This window comes from Polypterus senegalus, chromosome 3 (genome assembly GCF_016835505.1).
Source record: "Polypterus senegalus isolate Bchr_013 chromosome 3, ASM1683550v1, whole genome shotgun sequence".
In the NCBI taxonomy this organism is placed as follows: domain Eukaryota; kingdom Metazoa; phylum Chordata; class Cladistia; order Polypteriformes; family Polypteridae; genus Polypterus; species Polypterus senegalus.
In genome coordinates, this window is record NC_053156.1 from 219407728 (window position 1) to 219426212 (window position 18485).

At 39.1% G+C, this 18485-nt stretch overlaps 1 protein-coding gene across 3 annotated transcripts in view; it reads left to right on the forward strand.

Moving 5' to 3' along the window:
* The window catches only part of cdk18 (cyclin dependent kinase 18), a 324367-nt gene that overhangs the window by 175951 nt on the left and 129931 nt on the right, over positions 1 to 18485 (forward strand). For 2 of the 3 annotated variants that reach the window (XM_039748503.1, XM_039748504.1), the window contains exon 2: positions 12480 to 12616. The exons of the other annotated variant lie outside the window; for it this stretch is intronic. In XM_039748503.1, the coding sequence (XP_039604437.1) occupies positions 12493 to 12616 (124 nt within the window). In that variant the 5' untranslated portion in view covers positions 12480 to 12492. The remainder of the gene's footprint in view (positions 1 to 12479; positions 12617 to 18485) is intronic. 3 annotated transcript variants of the gene reach the window in all.

Genomic DNA, 18485 nt, shown 5'->3' on the forward strand with positions numbered 1-18485 from the left:
TTAAAGAGCTACAGCCCATGAGAAAAGTATAGATGCCCCCATAAGCAATGATTTAGTGTTTTAAGAAATGATTCCAAAAAGAGAGTGATGATTTTTCCATCCAGAGCAGTGCTTCATTTTGGATATAGTTACTATCAGCTAAACCCAGAAAGAAGCAGATGTGCATTATGGGGTCATACAGGTGCTGAATATCATTCTGTTGCACATTCAAATGATGAACACCTCCCTCGGCATTCATGGTGTGCTGTAGTGGCAGAACAAGTATTCCAGAGATCTTCATGATTGACCCATTTGTGGTTATTACCCTTATGTCAGCCCTATGTGCATGCGTCTAGTTGTAGTCGTCAATGTAATCATCTGCATACCTGCCAAAGGTGATGACCCATACTGGTTTTCATGCAATAGTTTTAGGGTGCCATTCCTTTTTTATCCATGAGTTTAAAAAATAATGCAATTGCAAATGTTGTATTAGTGCTAATATGCTGTTCAAATTTGGACTTATACAATACAATTTATGAACTTAACACTCATAATATAGTCATTTAGCAATGTACAAATTGTAATCAGTGCAACTCAGAGCAGTGAGTGCCGTGTGCCTATATGGGTAAACTCGCCTCAGATGTGAGGCAGCACTGTGCTGCTGACCCTGGATGACCCTCTTCCAGCACTTTCCACTCCAGGGACAACAAAGAGTGAGTTACAATCAGCGTTGGAGTGCTACTGTGAGAAGAGCTTGGGCCTTTGGGCTTCTGACTTTCAAGTTAGAGTGTATTTTTTTTAGATCTAATAAATCTGACCCCTAATAAATCAGCAACAAGGTTGTTGTATTCAGTATATGCGATTCAGCTCAATCAGGCTGCACTTCTTCTTCAATATAATAGGGCTTTAGAACTCAGATATCAAAACAATAACCTCAAACGTATCACATCTGTATAAGCATTGCAGGCTAAGTCTCTCAAAGCACTCATTCTAAGTGTCCTATGGCAAATAACCAAAAGTGAGGGGGGAAGATTTTACATGACAAGGAAGCCGTTCAGTAGGTAGGAAACCTCTAATAGAAGAGGAGAAGTAGGACTGTAACAAAACACTGTGGGAAAAAGATAAATAAATAAGAAAAGTAAATGAGTAGACACAGTAAATGACAAACATTTATTTTACAGTATATACTCAAATTATGAAAACACCAGTGTATAATTTGTCAAAAGCACTCTCATTACGCTAACTGTAAGGTTAAGGTCATAACTACTGAGTACTGACTAAGTACTGATTGAGTTCTGGCTAAATACTAAGTACTGACTAAATGTAACATACACATATATCTGTATATTTTTACATGTTTTTCCTTTGAGAGTCACTGTAGCATTTTAATCTACATTATGATGTGCATTTAATAGCTTTTATTTTTTATTTCTTTATTTAGCACTTGGTAAAAAATATTTTATTGCAAAACCTTTTTCACTTTAACAAAAATCTAAAGACATGCAGGGCTCAAGATGTGTTGACCGATTTGCTTCAGTAATCTTTTCATCGCTGGACCTTCACCATTTGGTTATTACAGTAGGATTTTCTTTTCATTGACTCCATTTTACACAAAGTGTTAATCAATCAATTAAATAATTATAAGCTTTGTCTTTGGAAATGGCAGTAATTAATAAGATAATTTGGTAGGGTTCCTACTTTCTCTACAGTATGTGGGTAGCACAGTCAATTTAAGAAAGACAATTTTACAGTTTACACAAGGAATATAGAATTATGATAACTGTTTACCTATAATCACTACTGGTCAAAGGTTTTAGAACTTCTCAGTTTTTCCACTTTAGAACTTGCAGTTTTTCCAAGCTGTTGTGATGTGAAGCGAACAAGCTTCTGACCCTCAGAAACTTGTCTTTCTGATTGGGTTGTGACTTTGGCTCTGCCAGATCTCTTCATGTCTGAGTTGTATATGTATATACAGGTCAAATCACATTATATGGAATGCCAAAGTAATGAATTTTTTCAGAATAACAAATAGTTTTTGATGGCCCAGAAAAACATCATGTTTAACAGATTTTATTTGAACAAAATGTAAACTTCAGTATACCAAACGTTTTTTTGACAAACATTGGCCACCAAAGATAATAATGTAATGCAAAGAGTACACATTGCTGCACCTACACTTTCGCTGAGTCTTGGGGACCCTGCAACCATCTTGTTAGATCAAAAGAAAATGACAATCTGTTGCAAAATTTCTGGTCTCAAGCAGTCTCAGCAAGACTCATCAAGAGTCTAGGCTTAACATCATACACATAGCCAAATTCTGAGTCAGTGCTCCACCAAGCATGCACGTGGTAGTCACGTCATGTGCAGATACTGTCCTGTTCAAGTTTCATAAAGCTTCTCAAAGTATTCTTTGAAGTGAACAAAAAAGTGAGAAATGGCATCAGTTTATGCTGAAAAAAGTCACATCTAGCATCTCATTTTCATTCTTTATTAATACCTATATTTCTGTATAAAAAAGTTACGTCTAATGTCTCAGTTTCCAAAAATATTTTTTTTGCAGTTTTACTATTTTTTTATACAGATATTGTCAAGGTTGGGTCACATAGTTGCACAAGAGAAAGGAAATTGAGTCCAGGGAATTTAGTTCAGGTTTCCAAAGAAAATACAGGTACTTTATTACTGTATAGAAAAGGCAGGTACAGTCTCAAGACTTCATTCAAAATAGGAGCTGTTAATTCAGCATTCAAGGATATGAGACAGAATCCACAACACAGAGGCAATCATCCTGGTTTAGTTTCCATCTTCAGATTAGTACACCAGCAGCTCGGAATCACCACTGTGGCAAACCAAGAAATGGTAAGAAAGAGCAGGCAAAGCCCAGTGGTAAATTTTCTAAACATTGTGCAACAAGCACATTACATGGTAAGCCTGATCCTGTAGGGGATCCAGTTACTTTGGCCTTGGTTTACTGTTTAACCAGATACAACAGAGCAGCTACGGAGCTGTCCTTGCGCTGTTGCCATTATAGATGGCGAATTTCTGGCTACCCCAGTCACATTAGTATACATATTTTCCCCATACTTGTTATAACAAAATTTCTGTTATAATAGTATGTAAACATAATATACAGTAACACAGAAGAGGGTGACTGTTCTTAGTTTGTCAGTTTGGAATTTCAGCATGACGCTACAGTCCACTTGTCCTTGCTCTAATGCAGCTCTTTGGGTAAGACAGGGTTAAACCATTATGGTGTAATTCAAAGCTTTTTATCTTTTTTTCAAATTAGTTAAAAGCTTGTAAAAGCCAGAGTCATGACTTGTTACAGTAACAATCAAACAGGTCTTTCTTTACCTGGCTATTTTACTGGCTAATTAGAGTTCTGATTTAACTGAGTTTAGAAGGTCAGTTTGGTGATACCAGGCCTTTAAAGATGGTGTCCAATGCTGAATGCAGTTGCTTACTGATGTTCTGAGTTCAAATAGAGAATTTTGCACTCCTTCTCTTTGCCATGTGGACCTTTGTCTGTAGTGTAGTGTGGCTTCCATCAGCTTGCTGTTTGGCCCTTTGCTGTATCCTCTGTAACTTCACAGTGGAAAGTGTTTCTCTTTTTGGCACTGGATTTCAGGTGCTGAACTTCCCTCCTTGAAGTAAGACTACTTCTTAGTATTTTTAGACTGGGCTCATTCACTGGCTCAGAAATTTACTTGGAAGTGTAGACCAAAGAGCTAGTTTGGGGTGTCCAACTCCAAGGCTCTATGGAGAGTAGCTTCCAGGCTCAAAGAAAGTTTGTGTGCTTTTTGCTTTCTATAGAACTGGTGTCTTCATGCTTCAAAAAAGACAGAAGAGATACATGCATCTGCCTTTAAAGAAAGGAGTAGCCTCTGATGATTATATCAATGGCTCTTCCAGTGGCAGATCCAGTATCTCCTTATAGGTGGCTTATTTTGTTCATCAGAATCATCCAGAGTTCACCTTGAGATTTCAAGCCTAAACCAAATGTCTTTCTGGATATCCGAAGGAGTCCCTGCAGACATGTGAGCTCATCTATGATTTATACCTTTGTTATCAGATGACGTTCAGTGTTGACCGCATTGTTGGTTGAACTACAGTGTAGCCATTTAGTTCTGCAATATGTGGGTGCTGCAGCTGGCTTCCCCTGCTTAGCCTGATCACTAAATAGGCTTTGTATGCCACTAAAGTATAGCAAAATGGGGCAATGCCAATTATGTCCTACAGTACATTTACACCATTAGCACAAGTCCTTAAGAAATGCATTGTTTGTTCTTGGTAAGACATACGATGGGCCGTGCATTGCTATGGGGCTACCTATGATATATTTACTGCTATACAGAGTAATACTTTGGTGTTAATATGACTTAAAAGGCCAACAACAACTTTGTGGTCTACTTAGAATGCATCTATTATCCACTTACAGCTTTTCTCTAAGAACATAACAAAGGCTTTGTGATGCATTGCAATAGGTGGCTAATAGAGACACTATAGCAAGGCCTTAAAGCGCTTATTCTAAAGTATTACTGAATAAGACTTTTGGGATTCAAGCAGTTCTGGTCAGTACAATTAAGCAGTTAGCCTTTCCCTTTCAGTGCGTAGGAAATACAAGATAATTAAGTGGAAAGACTGTCAAATCCGGTGAGTATGTAGTTTAAGACAATTAAATCGCAGACCTTGGAGATTTAATGGTTTGCACTTCAGGGTAATCAAGCTAACAGCCCATTCCAGATCCAACGACTTTGGAGTTTAACACAATTAAGTTGTAGGCGTGTGTGATTCGAGAGGTGGGTCACAGCAATGACACTGATGGCCTTTCAGATCCAGTGGGATCAGGGCTTAAGACATTTAAACTGCAGAGCCTTTGGAATCAACATGTTTCAAGTTTAAAACAATTAATCTGTAGACCTCTGTGATTTGATGGCTTTAGGTACCAAATAGCTGAAATGTACACCTTGTCAGGTCCGGTGAATTTAAAGGTTTTGGGAATTTTACATGTAAGATCATTCTGGTTTTTGACACTAAGGTTGATTACTTTTCCGAGTCAATGGGATCAGGGTTCAAATCAACCAAGAATTGACCTTTAATGAGTCAAAGCTTTTAAATCACCAGATAGTTAAACTGCAGGGTATTTGGATGTGATGGTTTGGGGGTTCAGAATAATTAAGCAATAGGTCTTGGAATTTCAAAGAAGGCAGATCCCGAGACAATTAAATTGCAGACTTTTTGCACAATTTCTGTACATGTCTGGGCCATGGAAGATTCATTAGTATAAGGCTGCAGTCTGATACAGAATAAGTGGCTACCGGGAGTCAAGGTCTAATCAGAGATGGTCTGTTCATTATTTCCAAAATCAACATTGTCTTGCAGTAAGTGGAAAAGAAAAATTACTGCTGATAAATTGTCACAAGGCAAATTTACAGCATAAGCCTCATTGAAGCTGAAGTTTTATCCCCATTTGTGTCATCTAGCATTTACCGAGCTTCTTGAAGCGAGCAACTGACAAGGCAAGGACTCAATGTGTTGCCTGCCTGCAGATTAGCTGCACGTTCTGCACGAAGCTTCATCTTAGACAGAGAAAGGAGTCAAAGGGGGAGGGGGACTCGCCTGATGTTAAAAATAAAACTTATAATCTTGCTGAAGATTTCCAACTGGTATTCAATAAATCCCCGACTCAAAAAGACCTTTCATTGTATGCACATAAGCAGCATCAATCTCAGTTTCTTTATCCCCGTCCTTCTCTCTCTTCCTTAGCTATCAGCAAGATCCTGCTTTAAATGCAAGCAGTTCAAGACTGATCTTACTTTCTTGATTATAATTTGCTGTTTTTCTTCCAGCACCAAGGCTTATAAATCAGCTGTATCCTCGGATAAGTTTAATATCTGCTGACTTTTAGTCTAACCAATTCCATAATAAGAGGGTAGATCCTGGCATCACCACAGATTCTCACTTTTGTTGCCTTCTTGTTTTTCTTCATTCATATTTAGGTCTTTAACGACATCTTGGGCATGGCCATCAGCAGTGTGTCTGTCTGAGGAGACAGTGTTAACTGTATTTAGAGGTTTACTTACTTTTGGCAACAACATTCATGTGTCTGGTGACTCTTCCTATGAAGTAAATAAATGGATTGGGAGAGGATGGGGGTCATGAGGTTGCTGGAAGGGGGTGTGTAGTATCTCTGCAAAAGGTTGAAGGTCCAAATCTTTCGAGTCCTTGTGCTTCCTATTTTGCTGTGTGGTTGCAAGACATGGACGTTATCCAGTGACCTTAGCTAAAGACTGGACTCCAATACTGTGTCTCTTTGGAGTATACTTGGGTACCACTGGTTTGACTTTGTGTCAAACAAGCCGTTGCTATCAGAATCTTGAATGAGGCACATTACCTGTGTTGTGAGGGAGCGTCAGTTATGGCAGTACGGCCATGTGACGTGATTCCCCAAGGGTGATCCAGCTCACAGGATCTTCAAAGTTGAGGAGCTGAGCAGCTGGACGAAGCCAAGGGGACATGGACGCCACGTAACACCTGGCTGTGACAGATAGATTGTCATTTCCAGGACCACATGTCTTCCTGAGGAGTTGCCAGCCAGAATCCCAAACTGTTTTGTCAAGTGGAGTGTGAGGCAACACACTGTACCAGTGCATGCTCCCCAAACCTGACCTGACATTTATGCCGAATGATATTCATGGATCATAGAATGAAAGGATTTACACTTACAGTTTTCGTCTCTTTTTTTAATAGACACAGCTGCAAGTGAAAAGCATTAAGTGCTCTGCAGCAGAATACGTACATTTGACTTGGAAACGATTTGTCAGCTCATCTTAGGTTACAAATCTTAATGAGTAAACTGTGGAGAATAAACAGATGCAACAGTCTTTGACATTATTGCCATCTGAGCTCAAAGCAGTGCAGGGCTTAAGAAGAGATCCAAGTAAATGACTTGGAAAGGGAGCTCAGTGTGGTCTGTCCTCCAGCTGCAGAACCGGATTGGAAAGCAGTAAAGTGATATCTAATATAAAGAAGACTATATTTGTATGAAATCCATTTGTGGACTCAAGTAAAGTCTTGGAAAGGGATGTCCATAGGGGAAGGCCCCTCGCCCAATTATCCAATAGAATTTGTTTAAGCCTGCGGCAGTTTTCTGAACTTCCCTTTGGTTAGATAGAACAAATTGTAGAAGTGACTCTAGGCATCACAATTAGAAACACACCTAATTGTTGTAAATGAATGTGTGCATTAATTTATATCTCCATCCAAAAGATGAACAGATTATCTTAACTGGTGACTCCAAACTTTCCCAGTGAGAGTGAGTGCATGTGTGTTTGAGTTATTTACAAAGATAAGGTTTGACTCGCTGAGACCCTGAATTTAGATTGTGTGAATTTGGAAAAGGGAGGATTGAACAAACTCTAAAAATATGAGTTCTAAAATTACACTCTTCTCTTCTATCACACTGTTTTTAGCCTGCAGCCATATACTTCTTTATTTTCCCATCTTTCAAGAAATTTGATGAGTAGAAAAAATGTGACAGGACACCTTGTATCGCTCCGCCACCTACACGATGTAGGTGGAAAGAAATACTACTGGTGTTGATGGGTTAGACGCTTTCTCTACAAATTTCATTCAGTCCTTCAATCCTGCAGAATTTTGCCTGCACCAGCAACCTGCTGCACTCAATTGTCTATTCTAATCGGCTGTCTGCCTGTCTATTGCTCATCACTTTTGCTGTATGGCAGTTATATACTGTTAAATTCTCTGTAATAAATAAAAAGGCAAACTCTAGCGCTGTCATTACTAATGCGATAAATGCATACAAGAATTATCATAATCTCCGCTTCAGGACACTGGATTCAAATCCTAACACAATCACCATCTATTCGGAGTCTGCATGTTCCCCACACATCCGCAAGGGTTTTCTCCCTGTACTCAGATTTTCTGTCATTTCTCATGAAATTGCATATTAGGTTGAGTTTTGTTGACTCGATGTTCTCTGTGTATACGTGAATGTGCCCTGCAGTAGACTGGCATACCATTTAGGATTAGTTCAGTGCTGCATGGATAGAGCTGGAGTAAGCGAGTGCACTAAATGGATGGTTAGAATTATGGAAGAGCTGTCTCAGTATGGATGGGTATTGAACTTAGATTTGTGTATTAACTGCACAAAGAAGATTTTACACAAAGGATATATATTCATCAGCTGCATGATTGTTTTGGAAAAATTTATTTTACCCATGCAAGCAAGTCATTTCAATAACCAGGCATCTTTACTTATATTTTATTTGCAAGGACCTCCAATTACAAAACAGGAGCCAGCATCTAATTGGTCCATCTATTCAATTTATTATTGTGCCTTTTCACTGAGCATACTTACACAGGGGCATTATGTAGGGCAGAAGATTAAACGCCAGCACACCCCAAACAAGAATTCAAAATGACATAGTGGCAAGAAAAAGTATGTGAAACCTTTGGAAATAGTAGCATTTCTTATATATAAATGTCTACGTGTGGAAGCGTGTTTGTCTGTCCGGGCCGGAAGTGAGAGGTGGAGTCGGGGTAAGGGCTTCCCCTACGAGAAAACATAATACCTGCTTAGCCGCTAATAACACAAGTAAGGCCAACACGTCAGCAAAGCGAAACCTCAGAAGAAACAAAAAAAATAATGACTAGGTGATCCCCGGAGGTTTCTTCCTGGCTTTTCTTTCAGTGTATAACATCAACAAACAAAAGGCAAGAACTCACTGAAGTGATCATGGTTTCCCTGCAGCCCAAGTCACAGATACACTCCTTAGAAGGTCAGGGCTCCAGATGCCTTTGCTACGGTCCACCATAATATGTGAATGCTGTGTGCTGCTCCCAAGAGGTTGATTAATGGCATCCAAAAATTCTACTTACCTCCCCAAAATGGGACAACCTGACTGGTTGTCTGGGGACCTTGTAACATATTGTCAGTCCTCCCTCATTGCCATCTGTGTTTTCACTCCTTATTCTTGAATGGTCACTTATCCCTAGTATCAGATGGGTCATTTGGCCTCTAGAGTCCTTCTGTTTCTCCCCAAGATGCAATTCTTTCTTTCTCATGCCCTTGTGCGTGTGCCTGTTACACTTGAACGGCATCAGGTATAGCAAAGTCACCCTAGTGGCTTGTGCCTTTCCACTTTGGCACCATAATTTTCTTTGTCCCTTTCAGTTACTGCCTCAGTCTCTTCTGAAAGTTGTGTGTGGGACTCTTCTCTGCCAATTGTCACCTTGGTGGTGTACATGCCTCTAGCATCCTTGCACTACTTGCAAGACAGACACCCATTTACTAAATGAATAAATCACTAGCAAAATATGAAAAAGGAATGATGAACTGAAACAAGTTTGATGGACTTAATGGTCTCCTCTAATTTGAAAAATGTGTTATGTCATTATAGTAGCTGCAGTAAAAAGCTGTTACCATTGCACTCCACCAAAGACTGAATTGCACATCCCTGATTTAGGATTACCCTGTTGTATGGTAGTTACTGCGCACTCACTAATAATGGCACCCAAGAGTTGTGATGTGTTACATTTCATTAGCACATGCAAGCAGGAATTTCACAGTAGTCTGTACACATGAAAATAATCCACCTTAATAAAAGGATAATTGTCTGTGTGCCTATCTGTGTGTCTGTCAGGTTGCTATGTCTCTGTCACTCCAAAAGATGGTGCATCCCAAACATTTTTTGTAATAAAATGCAATGCATTTGTCATTCCAACAGATGGTGCATCACAAACATTAACACTACTTTAACGAATAATATAATAATAACAATAAATGGCATATTACAGAGACATATGCTTTGCACGGTGCACTACAAACATTAACAATGAGGTCCGCGTTGATTACTCAGATTTCAACTCATCTTTGATGGGTTGCAGAGCTTGTGACCATATAAACCAAATAACTCTGTATACAATTTGTCTTTAGACTGTGGCAGGAAAATGGGATCCTGAGGAGAAATGCAAGTAAATAATTTACAGGACCCACATTTCCAATAGGATGTATTAGCAGCTTCCCCTGTTGTGTCTCCCACCTTTAATGAATCCCAATGCATATTCTAAACTGAAGCTCACCATTTATCTCCTTCATCCTGAAACTGACACTGTTTCTCCCTGTTAAAGTATTTTTCCTAATTTGGTATAATTAATTACTTTAGTAGATCATTTTTTAGCAATAGAAATGATGAAATATTTTATATAAAAGTGGATTCTTCAGTGACGCACCAAATTCCCTGTTGGGTGTTTGCGCACTCAATACTGGAAGGTCTCAATCCCACATGACACAGGAAGACTAATATTAATATCTGCTTCTCACGCATTTGCCTTCCTGTTTATTTTCAATTATTTCTTTCTTGAGTGAGTGAATGTACTCTGTGATGGACTGACACCTCATCTAAGACTTGCATTGACGTTATCAGGTAGGCATACTTTCTCTTAATCCCCCTTTTCACATGTTTATTTTGGAGGTGGGCAAAATTATATCCTTTTACTGATCACTTTATTGTATGTAGTGTTAATACTGAGTGCCATTATAGACATTAAAACATTGTATGCACCCGATAGTAGACAGTTACAGTTAGGAGAATATTACATGAAAAGATATTTTCTCAGAATATAAGTTCCAGTTTGCCCTTGATATTATAGTAAAGCAAAGAACACAGATAAAAGCTTAAACAAGGCAAACCCCTTTTAATTGAGAAGTGATTGCTGCCATAAAAAATAACACATTAAGCCAAAATCCTAAGGACTGTTGATCTATATCAAAGGGTTGACTTCTTAGCTAGAAAAAAGAAAGGTCTGTCTCACTAGGGTCCATCCTTCATTGAAGCTGATCCATGAATTAATGCTGTCTCCTGGTAGTGAGGTTCTTTAAGTAGTGGCTGGACTGGGAAGAGGCAGGACATCCCGGAGTCTGTCAAATGTAATCCGGAGGCAAAGGGGAAGAAACAACTCTGTTACCCTATTTTCCCTCCCTGTCATATCTTACCTGACGTCACACATGGCATCTGTGGATCACCCTCTGGGCTCATCTGAAGCAAGCACTACCATCCTGGGTCAAGAATGGGGGCTCAGGCTAAATATCTCCTCTTTTCTTCCCTCCACAGTACCGAAAAGATGCCCAGTAAGGGCAATTGACTCCTCCCCTTCTGTTTTTCCACCTATAAAGCCCGCCGCTACCAGAAGGAACCAGTTAGGTGTGAACTGACTGCGCCATTGGACAGAGCACCCTATCACTTGAAGAGAGTGATGAATCTCATTATCTTAGCCAGATGGTTTTCCTATTTTTGGCTTTTCTTTTTGTTGTTTGTACTGGCACACATAGCAGCCCTTTTTGTTATATTTTCTGTGACTTAATGAAATGGGGACAACCTCGTTGGCACCCCAACGTTTATCTATGGGACTTGCATTACCTCACTCAACCCCACTATTAAGAAGTTGTAAAATGATCCTTACGTTTATGTGTTTGACAATGTTTATAGAGCAACGTTTTTGCACTCTTCAGCGCCATAATTAGTAAGTAGAACTAACTTACATTGAAAGTTCTGTCTTCCTTACCTTAGATCAGTATCAACATTATAGGAGAGAATTACAAAATAGTTAAAATAGCAGAATGAGAAGGATTTTATTTTATTATTTTTAAGGTAGACAAAGTAAAGTTTAATTGTGATAGGACTGTTGAGCAAAAGTAATTTTCAAATCCAAGATTATATTTTGGGCCTGAATTGTTGTTCACTTGTGATTTGTATTATTGTCCTGTTGCAAGAACCATTTTAGTTTAGGCAGTGATGTGTGCACATTTACAGCTGTCTTGATCATTTTCTCAACTCTTTACAATATTTGAAGAATCACAAGTTTTTTTTATTGTTTGTGTATTTTAAGTGTATCACATAAAATGTGCAATCTCATTTTAAGTATAAAGTACCTTCCCTGCAGTTAACACCTTGAACTCAATCAAATATGATGCATAAAGTTGTTATATCAAAGAAAGTTTTAACTCCTGGTCAAATATAAAATGAATTCTGGCTTAAGGATTCAGGTAGTTGCCTTATAAATAGAGCTTCCTGGGTTTGAATCCCATACCTGATCATTATTCATATGAAACATTCATGCTGTTCCCATGTCTGCATTTCTTTTCCAGCTTACCTCCATATCCCCAAAGACATGTATGTTAAGTTATTTGCCTAATGTTAATTGGCCCCTATGTGAATGAATGCAGGTAGGCATGTGCGCCCTGCAATGGACTTGTACTGTATCCAGAGTTAATTCCTGTCTTGCACAAGAATGCTACTAAAATAAGCTTTGACTTACTGTGTACCTGAATTGAAAGTGGGTTATGTTATGTTATGGTAATTTAAGAATGGTTACTCTTAAAAAGGAAGCTTATGATGATTGAAAATGATTTGTAGAGGTCTTGATCAAAGCTGGGAATTCACTTTGCTTAATTCTGATTCCTCCTCTTTGTATACTTACAGAAGTGATAAGAAAATGAACAAGATGAAGAATTTCAAGCGCCGTCTCTCCCTATCTGTACCAAGGACTGAGACAATTGAGGAATCCCTCACTGAGTTCACAGGGCAAATCCAGCAGTTCAATAACCGGAGGCATGAAGGTGAACCAAGGTCCAATTCTAAAGTCTGTTTTAATTTGAAATCTTGTATAATTACAGTGGACAAGAAGTTTCTTTCAAAAGATTGCTTCCTGAAAAAGTTTTAGTGATTCTGACAGACAGCTTCAAACCGAACACAAATTTAGTTTTAGATCGCAATATCACACATGAACTTGGAGAAATAGGAAATTAACTTTCATTGAACTTAGCATGTGTAATCGCTCAATTATACTGACAATTTGCATCAGTTCAACTGAGCTAAAAATGATTTGCTGACTGAATTTTGCTTTGCACCCTCCCCGACCAAAACCTAGCATCCATGTTGGAAGAGCAGAAGCTTTAAATTAGTCAAAATTTTGATCTCCGGTTTTTAACAGATCTTGACGTTACCGAAAACACTGATATCTTGATGATGGATGTGTGTCTGTCTGTGTGTCACAGTTTTTTGAGAAGAATCTAAAGCTAAAACGGCTAGAAGGAAAAATACCAAACTCGAAACTTCAGCCTCTTATTAGGTGACAATGTTCTGATTAATTTTTTGCCAAATCGTGCAAGAGAAAGAGGGACTCTAGAGGAGCCCTGAAATACCATAATTTTGCAATTATTTATGAATTCTTCTTGTCAACTGCTATCATAATGACCCATTTTATGATTAGAAAGATCAGCATCAATAATTACTGAAATGTTATAGAATAGTTCAGGTAACTTGGTCCCTAGGGCATAAAACCTACTGACGCTCATGTCCAAATTTTTTTTTTTGTAGCCGTTTAAGTGTCTAACCATAGTCGTCCAGTTCTGATAGATTACACTTGCCTTCACACAACTTTTCCATCATTGCTATGTCCTGGCGAAAACTTTCAGGGAAGAAATCCACAGGTAAATGCAGAAAATGAATGGAGACGTGTTGAACTTCATGGTTTTGTATGCTTGAAGCATGTTGTGAACCAGCTCAACATAGTTTAGTGTGTGTTATCTGCCAAGAAAATTCTCAATAATGTTCTTGAATGCCTTCAATGTGAGTTCCTCCTAACCCATTGGCAAATGTTCTAACCGCTTGTCATTGATGGCAAATCTGATTTATGAACCAGAGAAAATGCCTTCCTTAGTCTTGGTATCAGTTATTTGTGGAAATATCATTCTCAAGTATCAAAAACTCATTAAAACATTAGAACAATCTAATCAACAAAACTCGCCAGTCATATCCACTTAATTCTTACAAAATTACATCAAGTCTAGTTTTGAAAGTTACCCTAAAGTTTACTGTCTACAGTTCAACTTGGTAACCGATTCCATGTGTCTATGCTTCTCTGTGTGAAGAAAATCTTCCTAATGTTTGTGCAACATTTACCCTTTAGAACATTAGAACAATCTAGATAAGAACAGAGCCATTCAGCTCAACAAAGCTCACTAGTCCTATCCACTTAATTCTTCCAAAATAACATCAAGTTGAGTTTGGTAAGTCCTTTAATTTCTACTGTCTACCACACTACTTGGTAACTTATTCCATGTGTGTATGGTTTCTCTGTATGAAGAAATACTTCCTATTGTTTCTGCAATATTTACCCTTAACAAGTTTCTAACTGTGTTTTTGATTAACTCATTTTAAAGTACTATTTCCCATCATAATTTAAACATTTCAATCCTGTTTCATCTTAATGTCCTTTTGTTTAAACTGAAAAGGCTCAGCTCTTTAAATCTTTCCTGTTAATTCACCCTCTGTAGACCTGAAATAAGCCTAGTTGCTAGTTGCACATCAGGGCGCTATATAACCTAACATTCTGTTATTCTACTTAATGACTTCTGAACACTATCTGACAGTTGATAGTGTTGAGTCCATTACAACTCCCAACATCTTGTTAGGAAGTTTCTCTTACTTCCATGAAATTTCAAGTCACTTTTAATTTTATATGAAAAGACGGCAAAAAATATCATTGTTGGGTCGATAAGTGGTTTATGTGCCACATTTTCCAGCTCTGGAATCAGATGTTTATGGTGTGGTCAGCTCTTTCTAATGTAATGAGACTCTTTAGCATGGCTGTCCCATTTGCAAATGAAACAACAGCACTTGGTATTACTGACCTGCATTTCCTAATAACAGGACCACTACTTTTAGATCACCACTGATCTTTTATTTGTAGTTGTTGTATTGTACATGTATACTTATAATATGAGAGGAAATCACGAAAATTGATTATTGCAGTAAAATGGTATGTGATAGGAAAATAGAAAGTTGATTTTTGTGATTGGCAGGCACCCAAATCTGTCCAGTGTTCTTTAACAAACTTTGTTTTGTTCACATGGTGATTGGTTTATTGGAAACTAACATTTTAAACAATCTAATGTGTGTTAAGGCATAGTTGGGAATAGTCAGTTTAGTTCTCTTATTTGCAATTTGTAATTTAACATAATATCAGATTACAATTACACACTGCAAGTTAATCTCTTCACTGCTTGCTTGTGGTCACTCAAAACAAATCTGCATCATGAACGCTCAGAAAGAAGGAACAATACGGACAAAGCAGGGCCTGTTTCTCTGCCATGGCTTTTTAACTGACGTGTTGTTGTTCTCCCGTGTCCTGACACACGCGACGAGGCACCCGCACAGATGACAGCTGGAGGCAGAGGGAGGCGAAATCATTAATTATTTTCTTTCTCTCTCTCTCTTTTTTCCCCGGTGCTGCTAATTAAGGCGAGCACAATAATTGAAGCTCCTACACAACAGGCAATCAGTGTGATCCGTGAAATCAGAGACACGGGGAAAATGAAGCAGAAGACACAGCTTCCCCTCTCCGTAAATTAGTTTCATTAGATGTTATATCTCATTTTCTCTGTTTTCACAATGGCTCCCCACCCCCTATTCCTCCGGAGTAGGCACCGCAACAATTAAAACGCAGAGCATCAGTGTGTGAGGGAGCTACTTAATGAGTGCGTTCCTTATTATATAGAAACAGAGACACCATTTTAAGGCAATAAACTCATTACTCTGTGTTGTGTGCTTGCCAATGCAGCATTACCATTTAGTTCTGTCGCTCTGTCAAGAATCAGAGCAAAACGTAACCAGTTTAAAGGCAGATGTGCACAATAAGCAATTCTGATGAATCTCCAGTCAGCTTTGATATTCTCCTACTGCAGTAAAAAGTGTGGTCTGTAATTCTGGAAGGGGCTGTTTAAAATAGGAAGTCTTGATTAGCCCAGTAAGCTTCCAGCCAGGTGACAGCAGGACTTGGGCGCTTTCTGCATTGGCCCTGCTGAAGCACTGTGTTGATGAGCCAATGCTGTCATAACTGTCACTTTGTGAATTTCCCCTTGGGATTAATAAAGTATCTATCTATCTATCTATCTATCTATCTATCTATCTATCTATCTATCTATCTATCTATCTATCTATAACAGACTACTTACAGTATGCCAGTGATGTAAATTCTGATTGGCTGAAATTTTTTGAATCTCGTAATTACTATAAAAGCTAGAGAATCTTATTTTGAGAAAAAAAATTGCTCCTTGCTATATCTGTCTAACCCTCATTTGTGTGTCCTATACAGTAATAATACTTCATGATGCTTTAACCAGTATCAATAAAAACAGCAGAAGCGCATTAATATCTTGTGTCACAGAAAATACAGTGTCTGTTCTGTGTAATGCTTAAGCTTAATGCACTTTGTCACACACACAGGGACAGAGCTGGGGCTATAACATATGCTGTCACAAACAGCAGCAGTAATTAAATAGAGCGGCCAACCCATTTAATTGGTTTGAAAAATTTGTATAGTTGCATCAGAGCAGCTCACAAAATCATTTAATGGTAGCACTTTAGTTTAGCTGCGGTGGGCTGGCGCCCTGCCCGGGATTTGTTCCTGCCTTGCGCCCTGTGTTGGCTGGGATTGGCTCCAGCAGACCCCCGTGACCCTGTGTTAGGATATAGCGAGTTGGAAAATGACTGACTGACTGACTTTAGTTTAGCTGCTGCAAAAATGTATCTATCACTCATTTAATATTATGTAACAACACCTTAACTTCTTTGGTTCTTTATAACACTTACAAAGCATCATCCATCCATCCATTTTCTAACCCGCTGAATCCGAACAGGGTCACGGGGTCCGCCGGAGCCAATCCCAGCCAACACAGGGCACAAGGCAGGAACCAATCCTGGGCAGGGTGCCAACCCACCGCAGAACACACACAAACACACCCACACACCAAGGCCAATTTAGAAACGCCAATCCACCTAACCTGCATGTCTTTGGATTGTGGGAGGAAACCGGAGCGCCCGGAGGAAACCCACGCAGACACGGGGAGAACATGCAAACTCCACGCAGGGAGAACCCGGGAAACGAACCCGGGTCTCCTAACTGCGAGGCAGCAGCGCTACCACTGCGCCACCGTGCCGCCACAAAGCATCAGTAAAGTGTTTATTCATCTGTGTAATTTGATCTTCTAATCAACTTCACTTTGGGGTGGTCTGAGGTGGCTTAACTGGGACACATTTCTCTTGATATTAAATATTCAGTATAAAACCTGTGAATCCCTCGTATTAACAAGTAATTGTACTACTGTGTCAATATCCTACACTGCACAGAGATGGATAACCTATCCACTGATGTTTTGTAAGTTTATAAATGCTAAAAGAAGCCTTTGTTAAAGTGTTGTTATATAAGAATGAATGAGTAATAGATGCATTTATGCAGTGCCTAAACTAAAGTGTTACCCATTGTAATCGATGGCAGGCATGGGCCAGCATCCTAGAGCATCTAGTTCAAGATCTCTTACCTGGACGGGAGACCAGCTCACCAGTTAGACTGGGTGGTCCTTGATGCAACTAGGAAACAGACAGGAATGGATATGCTGGCATCCCAGAAGAACTTGATAAAGGATCCTTAACTAGATAGGATGCCAGTACAATGGAAGGACAGGGAAGGTAACTTACTTGAGTATTTTACTCCCTCAAAACACTAGATGGCAGCATCCCTAGGTTATAGTATCTCTATGGATACTCACAGGGCATGTTGGGAACTGTAATCCCATAAAGCAGCCCTGTTGTGTTTCGTGGGTACCGCCAAGGGGTACTGAAGGGATTAATGTTTCCGACTTCCTGTGACCTCCGCCTGACATAGAAGTGCTTCTGAGGGACAGTGTTGTGGAAACAGAACTACTCCTGGGTAAAGGAAGCAGCTCTGCTTCAGTATAGGTTAGAGGAGCTGGACAGCACTCTCCGGGAGGAGTGAAAGGAAATGAAGAAAGAGAGAAAGGAAGAGAGAAAAGGAAGAGTTGTGTTTGTGTTTGTGTTTATGAATGGTATTTGTACAGTAAATCATTTGTTTGAACCTGGGACTTGTGTTTGTGAAATTGTGACTGGGGTTTGCAGTGCTGCAACGGCCCCTACTGGTTACAACATGTAATCATTTTAAATATATCTATAATAGGGGTGAGCCAAAAATACTCAGAATTGTTAAAAAAAAAACTATTATTCCACTGGCAGCAATTCTCTTTAAGTCACTGTGAAAGTACTCTCCTTGAAATGCAATACATTTGTTCCTGCACTTCTTCCATTTCTTAAAACATTTCCTGTACTCATCTTTTGCTACAGTGTCTCGAGGCTCTTGCGATTTTTTCTTGGATTCTTAAAATGGTAGCAAATTTTCTTCTCTTCAGTCTTAGTTTTAATTTTGAGTATAAAAAAGGTCACAGGAAGTGAGAACTGGTGACTACAGGAGGTGTGAATTAACCACCACGTAACATGATGAGTGCAGGTACACTAACACTGCGAGGTTTTGCACGCACCACCTTTTTTTTCCTGATGCTTTCCTGCAGATGCCTCAGCAGTTCAAGGCTGATTAATAGTCAGTTCATGGTGAGCAAACTTTTTATCAAGTCT